The sequence below is a fragment of the Branchiostoma floridae genome, chromosome 2 (genome assembly GCF_000003815.2).
Source record: "Branchiostoma floridae strain S238N-H82 chromosome 2, Bfl_VNyyK, whole genome shotgun sequence".
Taxonomy (NCBI): domain Eukaryota; kingdom Metazoa; phylum Chordata; class Leptocardii; order Amphioxiformes; family Branchiostomatidae; genus Branchiostoma; species Branchiostoma floridae.
This window is the reverse complement of record NC_049980.1, coordinates 25,192,523-25,220,438: the sequence shown is the minus strand read 5'-3', so window position 1 is coordinate 25,220,438 and position 27,916 is coordinate 25,192,523. Positions and strand designations below refer to the sequence as shown.

At 44.2% G+C, this 27,916-nt stretch overlaps 1 protein-coding gene across 6 annotated transcripts in view; it reads right to left on the bottom strand.

Annotated features, from left to right (window-relative positions):
- The window catches only part of LOC118410107 (collagen alpha-3(IX) chain-like), a 43,087-nt gene extending 18,014 nt beyond the window's left edge, over positions 1 to 25,073 (bottom strand). For 2 of the 6 annotated variants that reach the window (XM_035811614.1, XM_035811616.1), the window contains exons 1-14: positions 24,825 to 25,073; positions 23,296 to 23,363; positions 9,493 to 9,546; positions 8,917 to 9,049; positions 5,973 to 6,369; positions 5,737 to 5,808; positions 5,172 to 5,186; positions 3,857 to 3,880; positions 2,618 to 2,671; positions 1,949 to 2,056; positions 1,435 to 1,533; positions 1,166 to 1,219; positions 675 to 719; positions 521 to 541 (exon numbers count right to left, since the gene is read on the bottom strand). In XM_035811614.1, the coding sequence (XP_035667507.1) occupies positions 521 to 541; positions 675 to 719; positions 1,166 to 1,219; positions 1,435 to 1,533; positions 1,949 to 2,056; positions 2,618 to 2,671; positions 3,857 to 3,880; positions 5,172 to 5,186; positions 5,737 to 5,808; positions 5,973 to 6,369; positions 8,917 to 9,049; positions 9,493 to 9,546; positions 23,296 to 23,363; positions 24,825 to 24,868 (1,188 nt within the window). In that variant the 5' untranslated portion in view covers positions 24,869 to 25,073. Of the gene's footprint in view, positions 1 to 520; positions 542 to 674; positions 720 to 1,165; positions 1,220 to 1,434; positions 1,534 to 1,948; positions 2,057 to 2,617; positions 2,672 to 3,856; positions 3,881 to 5,171; positions 5,187 to 5,736; positions 5,809 to 5,972; positions 6,370 to 8,916; positions 9,050 to 9,492; positions 9,547 to 23,295; positions 23,364 to 24,824 lie in introns of those variants that run through there. The other 4 variants (XM_035811615.1, XM_035811617.1, XM_035811619.1 and 1 more) reach the window with 4 other exon arrangements.
- Between the last annotated feature and the right edge of the window lie 2,843 nt (positions 25,074 to 27,916).

Here is a 27,916-nt window from a genome sequence, read left to right as displayed (position 1 = left end):
GCTGTACTATTGAAACATTTAAAGGGTGCATGCTCAAGGAATGCTTCAGTATAAGAGGGATGTGAGGATACAGTTTAATGATGCACAAGGCGATGGAACTGAAACCAGGTGGAGGGAGAGGATTCCCAACCACGAATTTACAGTACGTTAGCGTTATCATTATTGCTGTTGTCCCATCTTCTACAAGGAGATGGGTTTTAATGATTTATAAATGAGCATTTTTAGGTGAAATAATAGGTCTAACTCTAGGTTGTAGAAATCCAACATCAGTTTGCCAGAAATCTTCACTGTGTTTCCGTCGAATAGATATATTTTGCGGACCTTAAAAATCAAATAAAGTTAGTTTGAATACTGTATATTTTGCTTAGGCTAACCGGTGCGGTACCACAGCTATTTGGAGAGATTACTCTATTCAATATTTTGATTCTTATACCTTATATATGTATATACCTTATTATTAAATCTTATATCTTATATATGTCAATCTTGCAGTCTAGTAGTGGATTGAAAACATACTTACCGGTTCTCCCTTAGATAAAGTCTGTAAGAAATACAAAGAACAGTAGATATTAGGTGAGATGATATTTGCTGAGTTGATAACTGTTGTTTATGTTATATAAAGGCAAACTCACTTTGAAATGACGATAGAAGAATATAAATGTGCGGTTCCTTACCGAGTCCCCAGGTGGTCCCCTTGCTCCCGTGTCTCCGCGGTCTCCCTGTGGTCATGACGGAGTCAGTTGGGAACAAGGTAAGCCTGGATGGTTCCTAGATGGCTAAATTTGGATCTAACATTGGACTTATAATTACTGCACTATAATTGCTCTGAAGTCTTTTTTTGTGTGTTAAGATAGCGTTTAGGAACAGTTCAAAAAGCATTAGCTAAAATCTGATATGACCAACTCACAGTGTGTGCGATATTTGGATTTAAAAGTCAGAGGAATATAAGTGCAGCTTTTGCCTTTGAAACACAACGAATTGATTCTCATACTACATTAATTACTTAAGAGCTCTTAACTGTATATCCTTGTCGGGCTTGTTATGGTTACATATCTTAAGTGTTGGCAGTTCATCTCAATCGTAAGCTCAGAATCGGTGAAGAATTTATTTAGCACAGCTCGAAACCGATTGTGTGATTAACCTTTCTCTTCATGTAATAGTTTACCTTCTGACCTGGAAACCCTGGTACTCCGGCACGACCCGTCAAACCTGGCGGCCCCTGGCGCGAGGGAGGAAAACTGCATATCAGAAATCTTAGTGAATTTTTAAGTCAGATTTGAGCATAATCCAGAAAAAAAGTTTTTTTTACACAGGAAATATCTAATTCTATATTCCAAATTCAAGAACATATTGAAGAAGAACGCTAAATTGATTGTCAAGACGAAAATAGTGAAACGGAACAAATGCTCGATGATATCGGCTGACCGGCCTTACCTGATCACCTGCATCACCGGGATACCCCGGGACCCCCCGTTCACCCTTCGGTCCTGGAGACCCAGGTAACCCGGGCAGGCCCAGGTGCCCCTTGTCGCCCTGGGAAACGGGAGTGTTGGGGTTGTTATTGAGTAAAGCTATTGTTTTTTTTATTTCATCGTTCTTTTGGGATACATTTAATAAAAACTATCCAGAATCCACTGTGTTGCTATTAATAATCTCTTCTAAGTCGCAAGGAGGTACTTAAATGTCATACGACATCATATCATATCATATCATATCAAGTCGTGTCAAGTCTATTGAAATCTCTTAGCCTCTACCAGGCCGCCCCCCAGATCGCTGGAAAAATAGTAGAAATTGGCCAAATAGACGGAACCCTAGGTCGCAAATTGTACTCCTCTGCCACTAGGCCAAGTCCTCTGGTGTGGTTTCTGTCTATCTGGCCAATTTCTACTATTCTTCCAGCGACCTAGGGGGCGGCCTGGTAGAGGCTAAAAATCTTTAACATCCAAACCTTTTGTCCGTTGTTGCCAGGTACGCCAGGAAATCCACGTGGCCCACCGGGGCCCCGCGGGCCAGCTGGGCCTATGGGACCGGGAGGGCCGGGTATGCCCGGAGCGCCCTGGGGACGAGAAAAGGGTTGTGAGGGAGGCATGGTTCGATGTGAAAAAAGATGGAATCCTAGAATGATACATGCCAACGTATCAAAGGGAATGACATTTCGTACCACTATTCTATATTTCTAGTGAGTGCGTCTAAATTTACAATGGTATGGTCGTGTCGGTTTCCACCACAAATACGGCGAATGCTGACACGTGAACAGATAGATACAGGTATATGCCATTTGTTCTACTGGTCGTATGCATAGATGATTGCTATGATCAAAACAACATGATCAATCAGGCTGATTTTTCTTCCCAACAGGAGATACATGTAACTAAACGAACGTCGTCTTAATTTCTCCGTAAATAGAACTGAAAAGGGCGAGTTGTAAAATATTGGCCAGATGGTGTGTCAGTCATCGGTCGACGTGATCAAACATGTTTACACACGACGGGGTTATACCGCCCCTTACGGGGTGACATACCCTTTCGTATGGCTAATTACAAGACGAGTGTCAGTAGGCTTCAATTCTGCAAGGGCTAAAACAATTCCGAGTCCGGAATATCCACTGTGTACTTACCCTGGACCCGTTCGCGCCGGCGGGACCAGCCGGACATTGTCTCGGGCAAAAATCCTACAGGACAAAGAATGATAAAAGGTTACAATGTAACGTTACCTCTCACACAGTTGTGAGCTCTCTCCGAGGTGCTGAATAGTCATCACAAAGGCAGAACGAGCCATATGAACTACGATTACTTTTGAATCTTATCGTCCATTATATGCTAACGTTAAATATGATGATTTGTGCGCATATGTCTTTGCTTGTACAACATTCAGTTATTGTGACATAACATTCCTAAGTACGGGTCGGCATTCTCGCTGACAGGTCCAAATGACAGAATTCTCATGACGCGTGGTTAAGCCAGAACTGTAAAGACACGAAGGTACTACGTCATTTGGTAGGAAAGGTAAGGAAAGGTGGTAATGACAGGACGTTATGAAGGTGCCCATCGCAACATTGACAGTCTTTGCCTAATGTCTCTCACGCGACACATGGACAGAAAATGTTTTCTTGCATGCAGAGTGGCCACTAGACGCAGTGAGGCGCTATTGTGCAGCTAAACTAAGGTCCATATACCTGAGTTAGGCCATGTTGATTTCATTATACGGATGACATATGGGGAAACCCCCAAACTGATGCGAGCGTGCGAATAAAACAAAAGTTTGGCCAAAAAGTTGATTCCACGTGTCATCCATGTAATCAAGCAACATGACCTACGAGGCAAACAAAACGCACTACGACTGCAAGGTGAGTGATGTGGGACATAGAGACATAAAAGGCAGCTACGATATTCAGTATATGGCCCATCAAGTGGCGTTTACCTACGCAAATAAGCTGGTGCGCGGAAACAAGTATGTATGCCAAAACGTTTGCTACTTTGATCGAAATACTATAGCCTCTACCAAACCCCCACCTGGCCGGATAGAAATAGGGGACTTTGGCCAAGTTAGAAATAAAAGCCTAGTAGGAGTTGATTGGCCTAGGAGAGTTTGCCAGCCAGTGAGGAAACAACTCCTCTGTCCGGCCGAGTCCTCTGACTCTATTTGTCCAATTTCTACTCATGATTAGACCACTGATCCGCTGAGCCTGGTAGAGGCTAGATTGATACTGTATAAGATATGAGAGGTGCATTTCTGTCGCAGCGGTCGCATATCTGGAGCCAAGACTAGGCCTAGGACTGGCAGTGAAGAAAGAGGCAAGGCGTGGTCAAAAGTGGCGGGGCGTGGCTACGCAAGCGTGGTTGGCTGGCAGGAATACCTCTTTGTCGAATAGTTCTTCCTGCTGCCCGGGGTGTGGGATGGAGGAAGGGCCCGGCCGCGAAATGGGGTCGGTCGTACAGACCACAATAATTGGAAAGGAAAGGGACAAACATGGTTAATGATGTCAGTTGGTGGGGAATATCACGATGTAAAACTGTCAACTTAAAGTAGTCGTGGACCATGCCAGTGTTTGTATGCTATCACAACAGCAAGAGGAAAAGATGTTAAACAAATTAGGTTGGGAAGGCATATTATGATTCCAACTTTGGCGTTAATTCAGGGTCACCGTCTTTATATCTAACACGGGGGAATGGTATTACATCGACGCAAGCTTCTAACGTGGATCGAAAGTATACATTGTGTCAGTATGATCTACTGTACAGGTCTATACGAAGGGTATGCTACAGTCGCATATACCGATTGGTCAATATAGCGCCATACCAAGGCTTTCTTTAACCTCCTTGGCCATACTGATTTCATTATATGGATGACATTCTGTAATCTGTTGGCAAAGAAGTTGTCTTCATTATGAAATCTACATATCGTCAGGAAAGTTGACCAAACAATAATTTCTGACTTTATTTTTTTGACAAGGAGAAAGTTTACGACAACATTAGTACGTTTCACATCGCATTCTTCGACATTAGTATATATTCCTATATATTTTTGCAATTTACTGCATATATTTGTTCATTTTGTGGCCTCTTTGTGCCATTTATAGTATGGCCGTAAACTTCTTTTTTTATAGAATGCATAATCAAGTCAGTGTGGCCGATTGAGCAGATACAGCTTGTAAAAAAGTGTTTCAAGGTCATGATCGCAGGTTGGGTACAGCATCAGCGCTTTGCCTCGCCTCTTACCTAAACTAGCATACATCTGCAAAGCGCGTCAAATGCCAGCTTGAAGTGTCAAGCGATCTACTTTCAAAGTTCGCTTCAAGAGCGACGTAAAATCTAACGTTAACGTCACAGTGCACAGAGCGGCTTGATCAAGTCAATGCAACTAAATTAAGTACGGAGGCTTTTGTGTATTAGAGATTAGACCGCGTTAGCTTTTTACTCACACACGAATACATCGGAACTGCGTATACTCTACAATGAATTGTCTTGTAAGGAAGTACCGTATGTTGTAAAGATATACACTTTACATTGTGAATCATATCAAGAAGGAACGGAATCTTCATTTGCATCTCCCTGGTTCATCAAATGTCTACATTGCATGTTTAAAGCTTATGAATATCTCAGTAATGATTGCCCGAAGTCGGAACAACCGAGCTTACCTAAAGCTACGACTTGGAGACTATATGAACTTACCTCGAGACTTAAACTCTGTGGGGGTTTAGAAAGAAAAAAAAACGAAGACGTGAGCTGAGATGGAGACATACAATTTTAACACAAGACATGACTTACTGTGAAACTTAAATGGATAACACATTGCTTGACACATAAAACGATTTTGATAACATTGACATTGTAACACAACTTTATCTTATATATGGTGACACGCTACGCTACCACTTTCTACACGAAGAAGTGATACAGGGAAATGCAACATTGCTAATCTTACTGGTTAAATAGAATTATCAGTCTCTTCATTCTTTGGTCAGCAACATTCCAACTCTTCTCTGTGACTAGGTTATTACGACAGTCCGTTTCACAATTATCTCATGCCAAAACAAACGTTAACATTGATAACAAACGCTAACATTGTTAACAAACGTTAACATTGTCAACAAACGTTAACATCGTAAACATTGTCATAATTATCTCATGCCAAAACAAACATTGTTAACACAGTTAAATGCAAGTGAAACACATAAATACATAGTGTACGAATGTGGTGTGTCTGTCCTCAGCAGGTATGGATGTGTGTGCTCACCGGTAATTCTTCACATGTGTCTCTCTCGGCTCTTGACGGATCGCAATGAATTAGTAACCACTGAAGTTCAAACTGTAAAAAGATAGTTCAAATGGTTTTCATATGCTGCAAGTTAATGCCTATAAAACGAGAATTGAATAGAGTAGTGATAGGTGGTGATATAAAGAAATGGGTATTGGCAGGTGGTGATACTAACAAATGAAAAGACGCATCCGAATAAAATCACGTGACCTCACCAGGACGGAGGCAGACTCCTCGTCATCAACCCGCCGTCCAATCGTCGTCTCCCCCGAAGGGTCAATTTCTCCTATTGGTCCAAAGGGAAAGTCGTCGAACTGTTTACAATCCAGGTAGAGAGTGACGCCGTCCAATCGGACGGACAGTAGCAGCTTGTGCCATCTTCTGTCGAAGATGGGCACGTTTGAGAAGGTCACAGTTTGGAGCTCCCCGTTTCTCCCGAGAGCCGTGAACTCGATGGATTCGTTCTCCCCGTCCAGGCGGAGCCCCATTTGTCTCTCGTTCTGCGCGTTGTTGATTCTCCACAAGTCCCACTTCTCCTTGATGGTCGTGCCCAACATCCGGAATGTGGAGACGAAAGAGAACTCGTCAGGTAGTCCGTTGGGATACACCTCTCTGGAAGGCCGAGGAAATACGAACACATCGTTGAGACAGTGTTGAGTCTTTGAGTTACTTAGCAATGAGACAATTTCATAAATAACATAGTTATATGTGATTTCGTTCTTCTTGTCAAGTTGTGCCCATGGACAACCTGCATGTGTAAGTGGAACATTAGAACGAAAATAGCAAAAACAGTGTAATTGTCTGCCAAACAAGCTACGGAAGTAGGAGAAAAATAGATCACTGTTCTCTTGTATCGGCAAAAATCTTGTAAGGTTAGACGGAAATCAGACAGAAATCTTTGCGGAATGGTTATGTCATAGTCTATACACATATAACCGAATCTAAAAGAGTACATCTTTGATTGTGTATACATTTCGATCTTCAATTTGATTCTACCATCTTTAACATCTCCATGTTGACATTGGTTTCAGACATACCGTGCCCTCCCGTTGTTTACAAAAATTGGAGTCTCATCTCTAATGGACTGATCCGGCTGTATCATGGGGAGCGCATTCTGAATAACTTTCTACAGGAACCCTGTGACCAAGCCTCTGTACCGGTTACAATATAAACAACTTGTCAACGGGATATCACAAAAATGTCGGTGTCGGTGACATCATTACAGAGTTAATTGTTGCTTAGATTTCGCCAGCTGGTTCACATTCGGGGAGAAGCTATGAAGAGTGACCTCTTCAAGGTCATGGGAATCGTCTTGGTGGGGAAACCTCGCGAGAAATCGGTTAATTCGTCATCCTGATGATAACACCCCACCTGTCAACGTCGACTGAAACGCTGTGTTGAGGTTTAATAAGGGAAAGAGATGACAATAAAATGTAATTCATGGCCCCGATATCGATTACGTCTTGAATTTGATGGCCTTTGATAAATCCTCGTTGCCAGCCCATCATCCAGAACGGCTTCCCCCACCTTGTTGGCAGAGTTTCTCAGCGCAGCCAGAAGACGTGATGTAACGGCCCACCAAGGTCATGTCGTGACCTGTACATGACTTACAATAATAGAACAATCTACCAGCACACCATGTAAACATTTGTGGAGAGATTGGCCTGTCGCATGCAATGTACTGTTCTCCATGTCATCTGCGATTAGGCTGGCATAAGTCACATTGCACAGGAAGCATGGGTATAGTGCAGTGCAAGATTACGTGTTGTCACTGCCGCTTTCTCTGGACTAAGGTCGAGGACATGTCGTAATTCTGATGTATTTAGCCATCCGCATGGCGGAACAGGTTAGTTCCCAACATAGTGGGACATATTTTACCTGTTTACTTTGGGAGAACGCCCGTATAGAATTCTGTAACACCAAATTTCCTACGCACTTACACATGTTCTAGGTACGTCAGTGAGCATGCAGTAGGCAAACAGGATCGCACAGGTTGATGTTCCATCACACATTTACGGTGCTAACGTTTTCACGAGCCTTTCAAGTCTCTTTCATAGGCTTTGTGGGACTCGTTTCTTTGTCTTTTTGTCACATAACGGCGAGAGAGGTTCATCACCTTCAGAGAAGAGACAGTGGCATCCACATTGTTCAAGGTACAATCGGGGAAAATGCGGACTTCTAAGAACAATTATAAATGCGCCCTCAGTGACCGTAGACTAACTCGATGAATTCATTTTGGCCATTTGTCACATTGAATTATATCATTGCTCTGATGGCGTATTTTTCGGTATGTGCACCGTTGTCAAGGAGGGGTCGGGTTAATTTATTAGTGCACGCGGCGACCTGGTAAAGGTCAATGTCGCTTTCCACACGTTCCATGGCAGGTGTCCAGCAAACCTCCACATCCTGGCACGGCGACAGCACGCATGCCGGGCAGACGGGCAGGTCCACACATACCGCACTGTCGTGAGATAACGGCGGTCGGGAGTTGTGTCTACCAGCGGCCATCCTTAGCCTTGCGAAAATACCGAAACTTGTGCACTGAGTAGTGAGCAACGCCAGTCAGTGCTACACGTCAATCTGATACACCGCATCTTATTACTTGATTTCGTATTTCCGTGAGCATACCCCGGATGATTCAGAAACATATGTCAAGTTGAAGAGATGACATTTGACACTCTAGACACACTGATTGTGCCGCCTATCATGCAATATATGTCCGCTACCCACCGTCGGCGGGCTACAGTGCAATTTAAATATCATCGCATATCAAGCAATCGTTCTTTTGTTTAGACCCTTGTAGTGCCTAACAGCACATAGGGAGGCAGGCTGGTTCCCTTGCAGTTTGAGCAGCAAGGTATACCTTTAGAGGTAGTGGTGGTCATATCTTCCTCAAGTACCATAAGTACCTCCTCGAACACTGGACTCCCATGTGACATGTACGTCCCTTCCGAAAGACGGATGCAGCCCCAACTGAGATGCCCTACCCAGGATGGAACCGGGGTCTTCCAGTTACCAACTAATTGGAACACGGAGCTCAACTTTAATGCTGCTACCAGTTGAGCTTCAGAAAGAGTCACTTCCATCTACTCTCTACTTTTCTTGTTACCATGCTTATCACCAGCTAGCTGTCTAAAATGAGCATTATTGTCCACCTACCTCGTACTGACACGTACATCTGATTGTCTTGTAATACGATAGGCTGTTTGAAAATCGCTGGAGCCCTTGACTTTTCGAACCCCAGGCAGCGGCCGCCCGCCATTTATACTAAATTGTGTTATCAAGTCAAACCCTGGAAACAGAGAAAAACACGTATCATCATAGTCAATGTAGGCCCTGACCAAAGGTTTTGCGCCCATTTTATCCAAAGTAACTTTGTTATAGAATGCTCTATATATGATGTCTTACGTAATTCGTTGTTCATATTTCTTTGTTCAAGTGCAACTGTTACAATATACTCGATACTGCAGTCAGGTTTTACTATAACTTAAGATTTTACAGCTCTCACAATGCAAAACTACGTAAATATATAATAGAGTTCTTTTAAGTTGCAAAAAAATGACACTTAAAGTTGTAGTTGACCGTACGAAAGTTTGTAACGTTACATCTATTTTTGTCACTGAGATACTCATCTTAATCAGAATCACTGAGAAATATGAGAAACTGCGACACTTGGGCAACGTCTTCATTGTTTGGTAATAACAAGCCTAAGAAAACTCTCTGCTCAAGCCTTACCTGGGAGGTCATCTTCTCCTATTCTTATCTTTGGACAAATGCCACTGTCTGGTTCTGAAAGATGAGACAAAAATGTATTAAATTTATTACCGACTATTAAAACATGTGACGTTTCACCTGACCTATTTCAGATTCTAAACGTATATATTCAACTCAGATCAATGTGTATCGTTGATGTACATTTTTAAATGTTAAAACAACAAACAAAATTACTCGCATCAATACTACCGTAAATCTTAATATCACTGAAACAGTCACCCATATGTGCAAATTAAGAGTGATATGATTATACGAGTCATACGTCAACAACATCACACAAGAGTGTTTTAAATCCTCTAGACTCTATGCAAAGTTCTATCATGTCTATATCTAGACGTTGGTTGACCGTTCGCCAACCTTTCTGGAATTTGAACCGTTCTTCGTGTCCATGAAAAACCGCCGTAACATTGCTACAGGTTGCACGCAGTCGGGTTGCAGAGGTCTGACAGGGCTCACCCTGGAGCAACTGTCATGCTGGTCTTCATGACCAACATTTCTGTGACTGGGTGCCCCTGTTCCCCGACCCTTCTTGTGTGGCTTGTCTCGTCTTAACGTCAAGCCTGACACTCGGACAGGGCAGTGTGTCATGGGTACAGGAAACCCTGACCAACTTCAAATTCTGACTGCACGCACGAGTCTGTGCTTACACGTAGCACAAGTTACCCTTTCCCAAATGCCCACTTGTTATGATGATCATAACGTTACAAATTTGTATGAATTGGCCTTTTCCGTTCAGCTGACCGCAAGTCGCGATCGCGTATTCAAAGTTTCTTACCCGGAGGTGCCACTGTTGATGACGACAAGAGTCGCTCCTTCTGACAGGTTTGTGCCTCCCCTGCTATGAGGGTTACATAATTGGATTATCTCGAACAGACGTATCCGTGAGACGTGTTCATGATCACGTCCCTGTCTACCTGACATCAGCACTCACTTCTGACCTGACCCGAACAAATGAAGCACCCGGACTACAGAAGTGCCAGGAAACAAAGTGCCCTCCGTGCCCCCGGCCCCGCTGTGTGCACCTGCTAACGCCGTCCCTGCCATGTAATGACGATTAGACGTGACTCGATGTGAACAAGGACGCCTAGCGGGATGTTTGTCTCAAGACAGCTAACTGTGTAAGGTTTTGTCGTTTGTGGGTCAAAATCGCTGGCTGGGTTTTACCACGGGGTTTTATAGTGATTGAGTGGAGGCTGCAGCTTCTATACATTGTGGGAATATCATCATGCTAAATTCACGTTCCAAGAAACTGAAGTGAACACAATGTTAAAGAAATGCTCATATATAGACATTAAGTGTCTAAAAGGAAGAGATGAAGAGGAAGAGTGTTGTGAAGCAGGTGTTCACTCTGATAACATACAGCTGAAATCATTGAATGCCGAAACGGTGGCGTCAAGAATCATCTGGTGATCTTGCCCTCATGAGCATGACTGTATCATCTTTAGTCAGACAGCTGCAGTACTTTGGGCCCTTCGCAAGGTGTTCTATGAAAGTGTTACCATCTCAACTTCACCCGCCCGATCGCCCCAGAGGGATAGAAGGCAGGCTTGCTTTTGTCCTGTGGTATCCCACCTCGATCGAATACTTGAGTCCTGAAAATTTAGTTCTAAACTAACGTGTGTGTGTTGCAGGCTTGCAGCAGTCGTGAAAGTGAAAACAGGAATCGTCTTTCCCCTTGCCTGGGATGGTTTGACCTTCAAACACAGAACTGACACTCGTGCGCAGCCGTTTTGACAATACCTGGCTGCAGAGGCATTGAAGGCGTAAGTGATGGGTGAAGGAATTAGATATGCCACTTCTTAGATTCCATCTACTCTACTCATTACGGTGTAAATCACACAGCCCACCCGGAAAATATATATAACTCAGGTAAATATGCAGCGGGAGAAATGAATTCACACGAAGGCTACCCTTATGCCCCTTAACAACGACAATATTAATTGGGATAATAGCGCATACCAGATGTACATGAAACACCAAGGGTGACATTACATGATTTATAACCAATAGGTGGTCCTGGAAGACTTGGAAACTAGAATTTAATTAAATACATAAACCCCCTCCCAACCGTTTAGTCGCCACTCACTACAGATAAACCCGCTTTGCTCTTCTGTTTAAAATCACGATTTATGAGCGAGGCTGTGCTATTTACGTCCTGTAACATTCGACCTATTAGCCCGATTTTAACGATCCGGGCCTACAAAAACTATCAAACGGGCACCTGGTGAGGTGCAGACAGTAGACTATTGTCATATCTATAAAAGTAGCCTGATCAAATATCGCCCGAAGCGACACTCCCACTCCATAGCCCCAGACTAGAGCTGGACTCATAAAGGTAGAACATACCACAGCATACAGTCGATAAAGAATGTACATGTAGACAAATAGGGAGGAGAAAGGCAGCGGCTGGTCTTAATAAAGACCGGTTTCACGTCAACACAGACATACTGCTTCTCCACACTGGAGGCAGCGATGAGAACTATAAACCGCAGTGTTAGGCCACGTCACGACGCCCCCTGCGGGTCTGAGGTCTGTACCCAACCTCAGGTCCTCCCGTCCCACCATGGCGCCGCGCTACCCTGCCGGGAACACTTGGCACATGATGATCAGAACAGCCTCGTTTGTGTAACAGTACCTGACCTCAGCTGAGGGAGAATGATGACGACTGGTCCCAAAATACTTTACAACTTCTGTTCTTTGGTTCATAGATGTCTGAACGGAAATGTGGAAAAAGGAACCAAAAATAGGACTGGCACTGTGTACACGAGCGAACACATCTTATAGTCAGTGACAGTTGTTAGTCCAAGACTCACAGCAACTTTGTTCATTCGACTGAAGAAAAGTTCTTGCATCATGATAAGTTATCCCTTTATCTTGGTAATCACGCAAGAAAATCATATTTCAATTCGCAAAAATGAAAATAGATCAATGAACAAAATGGAAAAACGACTATCCACGATGTACTTCTCTTGGCCATGGGGTAATTTCTTAGAGACAGTTGGACTACCTAGAGGTAACTCAGGGTCACTGCAGGTTATTATCCTTCCTTACCCCACACTGGGCAGTCTGCATCGTTTGCCAGTTACCGAGGGAAGAGAAAGGACCATCGCACAGACCACCTTGGTGGCCAACATCAAGTACAGACACCGTGCCTACTGCGGTCATCATCGTCATACTTCATTCTCTTCTTGCCTCATGTAGACTTTAATTGCATACTTCACAACATGTATAGTTTTATGAACAGAAGGTATATTTAGTTGGTGCACCGCTGAGCTACTAGCTACGTTGCTAAACTAAGGTATGGATGATGCTAAGACAAGGGGAGATGATCAGATGTGAGAGAGATAGACAATATGGTTATACGAAACCGCCACTGACAACTATACAATCGTTTGTCTATTTGGTAGCAATGGCACAAAGGCAGTATTCGTAACGTTACTATCAGAAGGATTTAATGGACACTCGTAGAATTATGACAAATTGCCGTATGGAGGCATGTCTTCGTCACGCGAAATTTCAACTGATCTGGAATACGTCCCTTTTGTAGGCCTTTTCCATTTCTGAGACTGTAAGTGAAAGCTGCCGGAAGTTTCTACCAAACCCCGCAGAGAGAGAGAGATAAATCACAGGATGTCCATCAGGTTCGAGGTTGCTACCACACACACTCTGTAACCGGTAGCGACCTCGTTACACCCGCTCCAAAAAATAGCGGTTACGACCGGGAAGGAATGTTGAGATCCATCATGATGTTTGCTCTACCTTTGGCCGGACTGTGTTGATACGGGCTGGCGGCCACGAGACTCTTCCTTCGCACCAAGCTTCACAACAACATGTGGATATAAAGAGACGGTGACCCTAGGTACTCTCACCCGAACTTGCCATTGGGGCGGGCCTTCTAGAACAGTTATCCGGTCAATACCACCTTTCATTCTGCTGGTCTTCACTCGTTTACTGATGCAGTCCACTTCAGCAAGCTTTTGATCTGCCACAAAACTGGCTGCATCATTCCACCGACGAGGGTCACCGGTCAGACCACAATGTCAAGGATGCCTGATGGACTCCTTGTTAGACCTATGGACATGGTAGATCTATTTTAAACAACAATTTACAACATATTCTGCCTTGGCCACGACACTGATGTTGTGTTACCCTAACGTGTTCTTGACCGGCATTTGACCGTTTTTTTCACCAATAACCCGCATTGCACGGACAAAAAAGTGTAACACGGAAATAGACAAAATACATTACTCAAATATTGGCCGCCAGTCGCCGGAAAAAAATACATAACTTTGTCATGGCTCACCTTAATGATAAAGAGCTGACGGACGTTTCCGTAAATCACTGACATAAAACGAGCAGACTTTGGCAGCAGCCGGTAAATATTGGTTCCATCGTTCTGGAGGCTATCAGGGACCATATGTTCAAACACAACGTCAACTGCACAGACTCTGCGCACATATCAAACATCAGGTCTGCCAGGAGAGACTCTGTCCACTGGAAGCAGTTAGAGTATAAATAGAGAAGGAATTGACTAGTCCTAACCTGCCGTCAAATCTTGATGAAACTAGTCGACAATGATCGCTGCAAGCCACACCACCAAGTTTTTTTAAATATCCGCGTGCTCTGATATTGAAAACTCCCCAGATGTCCGAGGTAAAATGTTTGCACAAGTCCAGTCTAGGAAACCTCCATGACTGTATTGTGTACCTTGGCTGGTAGTCGTTCTTTTTCTGATCAACCTTACCACCCACCTCGTGATAGTATTGGCACTTTTAAGTTCAACCTTGTCTGTTTCTCGCCATGTTTTGTTGATATCATGTCAAAATCCTACTTTATAAGTACTTTTAAAATTAGAAACAACTGGCTCAGCCCCAACATACTTGATGTATCATTTCGGTCAGATAAGTTGCTTTGATATGCGCCAAAAAGTAGTTACTCAAGCAACTGGATATGGTTTTGGAAACGGTCAGACGTTTCAACTGCTATCCCGCAGTTTTCGTCAGTGACACTGAAGAGATCTTGTTGGACAGGGTTTATATATCCTAGCTGTGCATATTTATTCATAGTTAGGATAAACCTATTCTTCAACTAGATCTCATTTACGTTTCAATTAACTACTTTTTGGCTTATTACCTGGATGTCTAACCTACACCGACATTGCTTTGATATACTTTAGATTTTACAGAAGCTATGACGGGGGAATGGGGGTGGGGAAAGTATATCATTCCGACAACCCCAGGGCAGTGAACTTAGCCGCTTGTAGATGTTGCCTTCAGTTGCCGGGGACATAAAAAGATTTATTCTGACCCGGTACTGTCAGCCCCTACATGCAGTATACACCGTGATGACCTCCAGGAACAGACGTGAAGGACAAACATTAAGTGGACAATTGGCCATGTACCATGTATTGAGTATTTCAAATGACAAATGATTTTACAATGGCACAAATTACTCGGACGTTTCTAGTAGAGCACGCATGATTCATCAGTGATCGCCAACAAATGTCATTTATAATCATGATAGATCTGATTAAAGAATTACGGAGGCAATGGGTATCGTTCTACGAGGGTAAGTAAAAAGATAGCATTTGGTTTCATAAGGGCCTCATTTCTTGATCGAATGAGTTGAAATTTGGCGCAATGGCAAAGGAATATATCCTCTTGAGATCAGAATGTTTAAATTTGTTGTTCATTATTTTATGAGTGACTGAGCTGGTTTCGAGATGACCACACCCATGGAAGCCCATCGGAAGAAAAGTGAGGTTCAATTAACGTGCTATTAGGAATTTCTATAACCCATTTTTGCTATTGTAGGAGATTAAATCTGCGCAACTACACGTTGCATTCTCTATAGGCCACATGCTTCTTCAACTCTGAATTCCAATCAGTGTTTCTTTTTTCGTTGCTGATGTGGAGTGAGGTATAACTATAAGCGGTCGTCACCAGGTTATGATATCTGCGGTGTGTTGATTAAAAGTTTCTGTATCCTACTTTTCCATCAACTTAGAACTCAGCAAACGTCTTGGCCCTAAAACAGTTAAGTACTGTATTATGTTTCGTTTCTTTTGGTTAATGGAAAAGTAGTCTACTAAACAGTTTTATCAATAAATTATGCATTTTGGTATAAATCCAAGTGGCTCTAATATGACAACTGACTCCATCCTAGCAGCTGTGAAAGAGAAGCCATTGGGATTTCAGAAATAAAAAAATGGCATGTAACCTATAGAGACATTTGTTATAATAACGTTAACTGTTATAGGTGTAATTTCATGCGTCCTACTGTCACTGTAATCATAAGTTGGTCGGATCTAAAGGACTTGATCGCTCATAAAATAATCTTAACAACAAATTGAAATATTTCAATCTTAAGAGCATACAAGCCTTTACATTTATGCCAAATTTCGACTCATTCGATTGAAAATGAGACTGTTTCTAAACCACCTGCATTACTTTTTGACTCATCGTACAACTATCATATCAGCAATTGGCGACTCATCAAGACAACGAGACACACTTTTACTGCCCTGGTTGTTGGTCAAGGCGAGTTCAAACTTATTTACGGCGCGTGCAACATCTGTAGACCATACCTTCGCGTACTTTCCTTGGCAGCGTAACAATTTGACTCACAAATAAAAGCAATGACAAGGTCGCCAACACATTTCAAGCCGGCCGCCATCTTTGTTTGGATCGTGCTGCCTACGCCATTCATGGTGACGGATGTCATCAGTGATAAGAAAGGTTGTCAAACGTACGTGACCTTGAGTAGTCAATCAGTGATTGTACACTGTACATACTCAGACTTACAAGAGAAGGAATCCTTGTGGTGTTAAAGAGGAGCTATCTGAGGTGACAAATCTAAGAATGTCAGGAGAGGCTGGTTGTTAATGGAAATCGCGTTACACTCTGAACTTATAACTTATATAAGTTAGATTTTCTTTGTCACACAGAAAACGTCTCTTCTGACAGCAGACAGGTGCGAAGTATAAGATAGTGTTTCAGCTTGTCGGTTCACCAGAAAAAAAGGATTAATCAGCGATGCTCAATAAATTTGTGCTTTCTGTAGTGTGGTTTAGCTTGTTACATTCAAAGTTATCTCTACAATAGAAAGGGATATCCAATATCATGGTTATTAGCACAAAACCCTGGCATTAACGTTGTAATAATGTTCTCTGTGTGACTACAGTGTAGCCAGATTATCTTTCAAGATGTTTCATATCATGGGTATTGTATATTATTTGCATGGTAGTTATTGACAGAGGCCGTTCCTAAGTCGAAGAGACAATCCAAAAACCTCCAGGGCCGAGCCAGTGACCTTGTACGCGGAGACTCTGACATCCACAAATCCCCATGTAGCAATTAAAGTAATCCTTGTATCTCCGGGAAATGATTGAAATCATCTGTCGCAATTCCCACAATCAGTGACAATGTCGATGTCGTATATATAGATATATAAAACCCATTTCTCTTCAATTGGAAACCTATGAAAACCAATGAAATAAAAGAGAAATTAAAATGAAATACGCACTTATTGTTAGAGCATAGTTAAGTCAGTTACCTCCATGACAAATGGGGGTACAGTTAATTTGGCGTGTCTGTGTGTGAATTTGCGCCTGTCTGTCTGTCTGTCTGTGTTTTCGGATTTTTGTAGTCAGAAAACCTGGGTGGATTGTAATGATGTTTGGTATGTGGATCGGTTTGCTAAGACGATGTCGAAGTCGATTCTGGGCCCCCTGGTGTGTGACCTTGGTATTGGAGCAGAACTTCCGTTATTTGTTTCTTTTGTTCTAGACATGCCATGATCTTGTTACTTCCGAAATCCCTTTTCAATATTCAACATGAATAAAAACATTACATTAAGTTAATCGTTTCGGCAGAACTGACTGGACCACTAGACTCGACGTGCCCTTGACCTTTCACCCCTCCGCCATATCCAAGGCAAATGGCTTCCAGCTCACGGGGCGCAGACCGAGGCCTCAATGCTGAACTGACAGACTGCTCGCCTTTTATAGGTTAATGGCCAGATGTGGAGACTGTCTTCCCCTTGTTAAAGGATGAAGGATGTGTACATCAGTACGCAGCCGTGACTTCCTGACCCGCGGGCTGGAACAAAATGGCAGTGTTGCACCGTTCAACGCAATTCCAGGCAGAGTCAAGGCATGCAGCCCAAGAAGACCACTTTGCGTAGTCTGTGTAACGCAAACTCCGCTATCCGGAGCTTCCTAGACTCCTCCCTGATGGCCGCGGCAATGTAGGACGGGCCTAAGCAGCGCGATTAAATCAGGCTACACTTTGCGCACCGATAAATTCTGCTCTATGTGGACAGGTGGTCACTATAGACAGGATTCTTGCTTGTGTCCAAAAGTGGTCACAGTGGTAGAAAGTGGTTAGTATGTACAGGCGGTCGCTTGTATATGCCCAATGATAATAGATGGTTAGTCTTCACTGCGCGCAGAAGGACACGAAAGGCTGGAGGATGCTAGTGCCAGAGGCAACCATGGTCCCCGATCCTCCAGATGAGGATGGGACGAGGTGAGGAGTCTTCATCAGACAATAGTAGAAATTTTCCCTAATGGGGGAAGGGGGTGGGGGAGGAGTTGGGTGGCTATCGGAGTGCACAACAATCCGTGAGCGCAGACTACAGCAGCAAGTAAATGGGTTTTAACAACCAGCACCGCTCCCCTCTTTGAGTAATGAGCACCCACCTGAGAAGACTTGCACTAATACAGAAACTGACTATTTCAGGAAGGAAGTTCTTTTCCGTTAATGGGTTTTGTACACTGCTTTGTGTTCTCTTGTAAACGAGGCTTATTGAAAGCACCGAGTAACACAATCCTAATCCCAGTCTTACCACCCCAACAGAAGGCGGAGGTTCATACTAGAAGTGGTCTATCTAATTCCGCACAAATTGTGTTTCCCAGCGGTTGGCGGTGCTCACCACGACCCAAGCGGCACAGGGCAGCGTTCTAATGTGAACCATCGCTGACCCTGGCCTTCAACAGGCAGAAGCGGAGTGAGTTCGTCGACTGTATTGTAAGGGAGGATGGAATTTCACCTGATCATCTCTTTTGAGGAGCCTGACGGCAAACGGTCTTTGTGTGTGGTTTGTGTCGTGGTTTATATCATTACTCGTAGGTGCAGTTGAAAAGGAGGGATATTGCAATATCAATATGAATGTGTCATTCAGTTGGTCTGTTTGTCAGTCTGTCGCTATCTCAGTAGGCAGAACGCAATTATGTGAACTTGCCACAACCATATGTCGACTTGACATGGCATATAGCAACACACCAATACCTCACAACATACCGTACATTATCGTTCGCATCGAGCTATGGCCTGTTGAGTAATGCTGATCAACCACTATCAGAACCACAAACAAAACCTCGGGACATACAACCATCTTGGGCATGTAAGCGCCTTGGTTCGGACAGGTTTCGGATGTACGTGTGTGTTCGTATCCTGGAACCACCCTGTGCCATGTTGGTTCCACATGGGTTGTGCTGTTATCGCTAGGCGACAGCCACCGTTATGCAATACCACGGAAATGACCTGTCGATGGTGACAAGGTCAACCATCAACACACGAGCCGGTGGGATTGCCAGGAGTCCCGCCACAAGTACAGACAGGCAGCGAAATTATAGTGTAGTCGTTACAATACACGTAGTAGTACCCTACGGCTGCCCATATATATATCATATTATCAATGACAGACGACAGAGCCTAATAATCATATCAGTAATAAAGATATTTTGGTTAGTGACGGGCAAACGGTCCTACTATTTGTAAAATCTTTTTGAAGGTCGATAAGTGGGGAAAGGAATAACGGATTTTCATTATACCGTATTTGATATGAAGAGAGCTAAGTTAGACAGAGGTGTAAGACAGAGGTGTACATGTATGCAAATAGGGACTTGCATAACTCGTAAGAAAATTCTACATTTCCAGTGTTTTCTATGATAGCTCTCTGCATACAAAATGTCATGAAAACGTAATCAATGCAAAAGTGACATATTTTCTTAGTGATAGAATGGAGGGAATTACATACCTGTTGTGACACGTGTATTGTAGTCACATGTGTACGGTTCTCTGCACAAATTCTATCAGTGATGTGTGCAAATCATTAGCATTAGTAAAATGTGAACATGGAATTTTGCCTAAGGAAACGACTCTAACAGATACGTTATTTCGGTAGAGAAAACCCCATTGAAAATATATCATGCTAACCAGAACCTTTGTACATAATCAATTTGATATTATGAAACAATAGATCTACAAGAGGTCTAAATATTTCAGAGGGAAGAAGTCTCTGAACTCTAGTTTCGGATTGTTTGAGTGAATGCAGATACCAAAATAACGAAGGATAAGCATTTAGACGTTACACCTCTAATAAATTTTTACGCCGACTATTTCTTTTTATAGCTATGGGAAGACGGCAACTTATTATCTTTTTATGTTGTCGCCTTGTCACACCCTTAAATGTTTTTAGAAGGTTTGCTTCAAAATTGGTGCAACGCGCAGCTGGGTAGGACATGTCATCTGTTGTCGCTGCAGGATCTAGACAAATACCGCAATAAGCCGAAACACTGATATTTTAGGCCATCTGATCTAGTGGCATAGTGGCAGCTGGGTACACAACAACAGGGTGATAAGAAATTCAACATGGCCCGCCATGTCAGCAAAAATCACCCGGGTAAAACTCAGCCTTTCTCCGCCACAAAACGATCCCCCTCACCGGGTCTACAGCGGGACTTGAGTCGACGCCAGACATTGGGGAATGTGCGGACAACTTAAGGTAGTTCACCTTTTCAAAGAGCAGATGGGCCGCCATCAATTTTGTAGTTTGGGTAGGTGAAGGTGCGATAGGGGTGAAGTAGTGAAATTGCTTTCTACTATATTTCTTCAATTTTGCTGCCCACCGTGTAATTCTCCCAGGTTCCATGGATATACAATAAACACAAAACGATCGTCGTTTCAACTTTTCAGGCATGTCTTAGCTGAAATGGAAAAGATGGAAGAACTACGTTACCGCTACTTCGACAATGAGCTTCTCCTCAACATTTTGTAAGTCGCGTTATAGTACTTTTACTCTATCTACAAATTAAAGTTATCACTTTCCTTTTACTGACATAAATTCATGCGCATTGTAATTGATAAGCAAAGTGTTTGGGAGTTGTCCTGCAGTGCAATACAGTGAAACCTACAGCACTCGCTCTCTGTTCCAAGAGCATTATTCCACTTTAAAATCACGACCACCGAGCATGTCTAGAACACGAAGTATTGAAACCGGAAGTTCCCCTGCAATACCATTGAAAGCCGGTAAGAGACCCACTATCAAACTTGACTTTCGTTTTCCCGACCACAACCCACATACCAACTATGATGATGAAAATCCAGTTCAAATATACACAAGTGTAACTGATTATTGTTGCTGTATCTTCAAACCTAGACTGATTAATGGTTGCTGCCACTGTGACCACGAAAACGTATTTAGCGGAGGCTTCCGCTGAAGATTACACCGGAGGAGGGCCTGGCCTTCAGAGAGGTTCGCTCGCTGGTATTGAATCCCCGCCAACTAGTCCGCACACAACCCAGGAAGTTCAAATACCACATCTCAGAGGAAGTCGCTGTGCTAAACAGGCCCCATCCCAAACAGAAAGGGACTTGAATGAACGCCAAGATTAGGGGAAAATTTACGAAAAGCCATCGGACCATCCAATATGCTGGACCGCCATCAATGCTAGGGCAGGTTGTTGTGTCGGGAGGACGGAGACGCAAACAAACATTATGACGAATGTTCCTCATTGATACAAAATGATTTGAGCGTTTGTTATTGCATTCGAATTATTTTTGAAGTTTCCAAGAATAGTGATGCCTTCGTATTCAAGAGATACTGACACAATATTTCTAAAGCACCGTAAAACACCATTCCTGACATATCGTCCCGTTATCGAACAAAAAGTAGTCCAGCAATTGCCATCTCACAAGGAAGCTGTATAGTAATAATATGTGCTGTTTCTGTGGCATTCACTTCATAGTCAAGGGTTTTCTTAACCAATCTCACTCCTGAACAGTCCAGATCGAAAAAGAAAGAACCAAGCCTACCCAGCCACTATCACTACGTTGCACTGTCTATCTCTAGCCTGGGTACCATCCTCCGTTCTAACCACTGGATCAATCTTTTCGCTAAGTAGAAAGCGATAAGACTGAGCCATTGGTTACTTCGGAGGATGGTACCCAGGCTAGTCTGCCTCAGGTATCGCAGGAATCCGTACGTGGCAGCAGTGTCCGTGGTAGTTTGGCGCGTGCGCACCGTGAACTGCAGGGTTCTCGGAAGGCGACCCGCCGCGCGGCTGCCGTGCCAAGGTCACGCGGCTACTCATCAACACGGCCGGCTCCTCCGCACAATGGGCTAAATCTGGACGACTAAATTTGGCGTTGTTTTGATCCACCTTGGCATCGAGTTGGGTCAACCACGTAACCATTCACACGTGGGTCGGAAGTGCTGTGTAGTCAACCTTAACAGACTCACGATTCGCTTTGTTTATATGCGATATTCAAGCGTTTTGTATGAGGAGTTTCCGAGCGCTCGTACCTACTATATCATAACAAGCTTTCGTCCTTCCATACTGCTCCTGCTGTTCATCTACATAATAGTAAACGAGTGGGTGAAATGAAAAAAATGAGAGTGTAAAGTATTGACGGTAGTTTTTCAGCAGCCGTCAGTACCTGTCCCTGAACAAGCTTTATAGTGATGACGCCAGGTCGCATCATCGCTCAATCGTACCACTGTGACACTTTAGTTTGTCACCCTGACAGTCTCTGAGCGTCATCATGGGGCAAGATTGGTTAGCGGTGCAATCGTTTCGTTAGATACTCTTTGCTTAACGTTTTGATAACAGTACGGTCATTCATCAGGATGATCAAGAACCTCTAAACACCTTTACAAGCTTATTGGGATGGCTCTATCTCTGATCATGACGGTATGTACAATGTACTGTAAACGTGTCCGTGTGCGAGTTGTTAAATTTTCCCGACGAGTTTCTTCTCATGATATGGATTAACAGTCGTTCTTCACAGAAGAGAAACCTGACTGTGCTGTATCGTCGGTATCGAACCTATGACGTCGCGTCGGTCCTGCTCCCTTGCTCTGGACTCAGATTAGTGTCAATCCCACAACTCTTGTAAATCACAACAAGAAACGGAGCAGACGACGATGACAGGCGAGATGTCGGACAGTCCGTCCCTAAACTTGACCCTGACCCTCCTCCCCAAAGCGGAGACTTTAATCATCATTCATCACCAACATGTGCCTTGGATGTCGGACGGGCGGCAGTGACAGACGAGATACCGGCCGGGGAGTTCCCCGGGTCAGACGTGTCTTCGCCTAGCAAATCGTTCACTCGGCACGTACGTGTCGGTGTGTAATCGTGACCATATAATAGCGCGCCATTTCCTGGCAAATACCACACATAATTATTAATAGTAACTCCTGCTTAGAGCCTGAACCATAAGTCTACCAGGGACCTGCCAGGGTCCTTCATTATAACAGAGATCTTGTCTTGATCCGACTCACAGAAATACAAGAACTCTCGCCCCACGCCACCGACCCGTTGTGGCCCTGAACCTCATTTGACCCGAGAAACAGAGTCTTCTTCTACAAGTCCCTGCTCATGATCGGATTAGTCCCCTTGAGAGGACAGGGGAGAAAAATTGGGGCATAAATGGGATATTTCCGTTTCCAACCCACTGGAAGATAAGAGGTACTCACGTGCGGCGCTGGGCAGCAACAGTAGCCATGCTGACAGAACAAGGACTTCCAGTCTTACACCTGTCAACCTGCAACACAAATCCATCAACACGTCATAACCTACATCAATGCCTTCTTGCACAGAAGTCTATATATAGCTACATCACCAACATCAATGTTGACGGTTCAGTTAGTGTCGAACTTTTATTGGACGTTATCCGAGATCTCAGTCTAGCAGATAGACAAACCTTTATGTTATAAAGATTCCGTGTTTTACGAGTCTACATCACTTTTCAATTTGGGTCGGGCACGGACTGAGATAAAAGGGTCATGGTGTGCGTGAAAATGCTCTTCGGGCTACCATTGGGTGCATTGAACCCCTCCTTCCGCGTTTGGTGTCTTCTTATTAAAATGATCTTCTCATTTTCACACATCTCGAGATAAGTTCTGATGTGTTCACTTCGTCCACTGTTTCTGTTTTCTTTCTTAAGGCGGCATGAGAGTATCACGCCTTAACGGTCTTGCATTTTTATTGGTAGATTCACTTTTCAATTTGATTTTATTAGTAGGTTCCGACCTGTTGAACCTCACTCCACCATCGTGGCTACATCTCCTCCCGCCCTCCCATACTGGGTAACTGCCAATCTTCCACCGGAGGGAGGCGACTCACTTAAGTCGAACAGACAAACAAACGTAAACACAATTTCCAGCACCCCACTCTGGGGAGAGGTAGGCGACATTTAAGCCGACCTAGCCGTCGAAGATAATTACCAGGAATCCCAAGTTACGCGTCTTCTTTAACAGATCACGTCAAGCCTCTGCGGCCCCTTCTGTTGCACATGAAGAGTTCCGAACAGAACTGCTGCTGCATAAAACCCGGTTGGCGTGACTAGAGATGATACAATCCCCACAGGTTGGTAAGGAACCTGGAGCTGGCTCGAATATGCGGAATTCGGAAGGAATTACCGCTGCCCTGCGCGCCGCGGAGGCCCTGCTCCCTCGTGTCGTGACCTCCCGACGCAAAGGCGTTCTGACTTCGGTAAAAACATAAGCCACGAAAACAAACACGAGGTTCTTAACAGAATTACAATTTGTGGATCATTCCTGATCCTGCAAAACTCCTCAGAAATGGACCTTAAACCTGTAGGACTGGTAGAGTTTACAGTCAATATCACACCCGGTTGATAATGCACTAGAACAGTGTACAGAAGTTCATCAAGTAGTTTACGTAAGGTTTCATCACCGGTAGGAACTACCCTTTAATCACCTAGCATTAGGGCAAGGCAAACAACTCAGTCGTTGTGGCTGAGTAGGCCGTTAGTGTCAAGTATGGTCGGTTTGCTCAGGTGGATATGGAGAAGACAAAATCAAGGAGACACGGAAGATGATGCCTCATCTCAGCATGTAAGTAGTCGCATAAAATGGAGCGAGACTTTGACTTTGAGCCCGAAACCCCGTTGACAGTAAGACAGCATCGGAATCTTCGGCGGCTCACGCGAGTCACAATTAACGCAAGGATCGTGATCGGAAGGAGACGAACAGAAGCTTACCGATACGGCATGTGCCAGCCCATCGGAGATGCCCAAACCGTCATCGGTACTCCGCGCCGTTCTCTCCGGCCCTACGCACCATTGAAGCCTGGTGTGGTCCACGGGGAATAGTCCTGTGCCGTGCGTCAGCGTCAAATAAGACCAGGGATCCTGCCCCGGTAGGCGCGCGGAAAAGTTACAATGGAAAAACTCGGATTAAGGTTTTGTTGTCCGTTTGGTGGAGCACACATTTCTGAACTGCCTTCTGCTCTCATTGGACGCAGTCAAGTTAGATAGGCGGCCTGGCCCATTTTCATGGTGGGGACCCACCATTCCTTGGCAACTTTCCTTTTTTCTGAAGCCTCTCCGGCAGTCCCGGCCGGCCAGGTATCACATATATTGGTTCACCGGGATTTGCCCCTAATATGTCCCTGTGCAAAATAGCTGTCGGTTCCAAGAATCTGTAAGTCTAGGAACGAAAAGAAAATTGTGTTTGCAAGCGCGGCTGTCGCTCTAGGCGCTGACTTCAACTCCAATCTGTGTGTACGGGCATGTGTCCTCTAGGTGAACTTTCTAGGTAGCTCACAGTGAAGTTTACCCTACAAAATCCGACACCGCACTAAACTTTAAAGTACTGATTTTCTTACAACTTCTCCTCACTTTTGATAATGGCTTTATACTTTCGTCATCTGGGTATCAATGTGCTTAACATTCATGGCACAAAAACCATAAGACATTACTACTATCCTATGATACAGCGAGAGGACAAGCCAACGTCATCACGTTTTCAGAACGGACTAGTCTTGTCGTCTGGACACTTATATGTAATACTTGGCGTCTATCTTGATACTAACTTCCATTACGACATCTAATCTATTCATAAAGACCGGTCTCCCCATCTTCAACAGTGACGGAGGACACAAGACGCACCCCAGTCCTCGCAGACGGCCTCACAAGTGGTTCGCTCCCCGATATCTCCTCCACAGCGCGCTCGGCGTTTCTGCGGATATCTGACAGTTTATCTTATCCGTGTTATGTCCGACGGACCCCGTGGGTACTCGTGCCGCCCTTTCGACGACATACCTGCTACAAATTTCAATCCAATTATGAGAGCGGGATCGGCGCCGTGGGGGACGGGTACAGCTAATTCGGTCAAGGCACGGTCAGAAGGTAGGGCAGGTCGGTCCACGAGCCACGACAGGACTTGACTGTCATGATCTCAGTGTCATTCGCCAGTTCCTCCATCGAGATGATTGACGCAACATCGGGAAGCTTAAGGGGAAGCTGGGTGACGGTTTGGTCAACTTTTCAGAGGCGCCTACCTCGAGGACTTCCTGCGACGTAAATCAAGACGCTCAGGGGACATCATCTCAGCCTGTTTGTCAGTTATCCTAATATCCTCTTTGCCACCAGGAGTCTGTAGGACCATGGCCAGATTATAACCTGACGTTAAACTATCTCCTCAGTACTAACAGTGTCTTTGTTTGACGTGGAGGGGGTGGGGGAGATTGGTGGAAAATTACAGCGCTAGCGGCTTAAATTAGAACTGGACGTTCCTACCTGCACCAGAAGGCAGAAGAACTCTACTTAGTACTTTACTCTATGGTCCTCTATACTCAGTACTCTACACGGACATAAAGATTGAATTATTTAGGGAAGAATTCAGGCCTGCATGCGTAGTATGAAACAGGGTGCTATGGTTCTAGGGTTCAAAAAGTCGTTATCCCGCTCCTAAATACGAAGGTCCGATCATACATGTCGACGACTTTTTGTCGACATCCGCAATATGTCGTACCGAACGCTGTAGTTGAACTTGTAGCCCAAAACAAGATAACCTACTCTTTCTACTTATATCATTGATCCAACAGTCCGCGCGTTCAGTGTGACAAGGGGTACCTACGAAAATCGTTGTGTACCTCAATGTGCACCACATTCCTTGATGTTCCTACCAATGTGATGTAGATGCACCACTGAGTAGAAAATGGAGAGGATTATGCAACGCAGATACTTTCAGTGCGCTTATCAGCAATCACAAAGATAAGAAGTTACTTCTGAGACTTCAGGGACAGAATAGAGGACCGACGACACAGCAACAGAGTAGCTGATATCGATTTTTTTCACACATGTAGCGGCCTAGAACTTGTAACGCCGACATCCCAAAGGCCTGCAATAAAATCCTCTGCTGATAAAATCAACAAGACCTACCTCACGTTCGAGGTTGTGTACACAGAAAAACAACATAGCTGCTTTTAGTTTCTACTAAATGTTTCTTTTCGTCCCCCGCGACCAGCGGAGCGAACCTGGAATGTTGGCGAACACACAGGTCTCCTTGTTTGACCAGACTTTGATGTTGTTCTAGGACAGACGCGTGTGAAGACTTCAGGCCATGATAGTACGATTTGGCCTTCACTCTGAAGTCTGTGGCGGGGAAGGGCGCCTCTAGAAGGGAAGAGTATACACAGCCTACAGCGGGTTGGGGTTTAGAGGTGTGCTAGGCTAAGCTTTGACTGTAAACTACTTAGACTAATCCTTAGGCAAATGTTGTGAGGGAACATCGTAACAGTTTGTAGCTTGTCCCGTATTTTTAGACCTTTTTACACATGTCGGTGGAAAATCGGGACTGTTACTATCCATCCGCGTGATATTCCTACTAGGAAGTTTGCGGATTACGAACTAGAACTAGAAGAACTAGATTCCAGTGTTTGCCGCCACTTCTTCCTTTCTATAAGCGATAATACGATGCACTTGACTTCATCATGTGCTCCAAACCGTCAATTTTCACGTGAAGGATTTTTATCTCGGTCTTTCTACCAATTTTAGCGCGTCGTTCTTATTCTGAACATATTTAGTAACACTTATCTCATATCTAAAAGGAAGAATCTTACTGACATAACATGGATGGATGAACAGATAAGGTAATGGGCGTACGTATGTCCCTAGATGTTTTCTGTAGAGCGGCTGTGACGCGTGTGTTCCCAGCAGCAGCACACCGCGGCTGATAGAGTTGGCGTGTGGCCAGCATGTCGGTTTGTCAGTCCGTGGGATGCGGAACCGTGGGGCATGATTTGTTGCGCTCCATTTTTACTGGGTGCATCAACAGATCTAGCCTGATA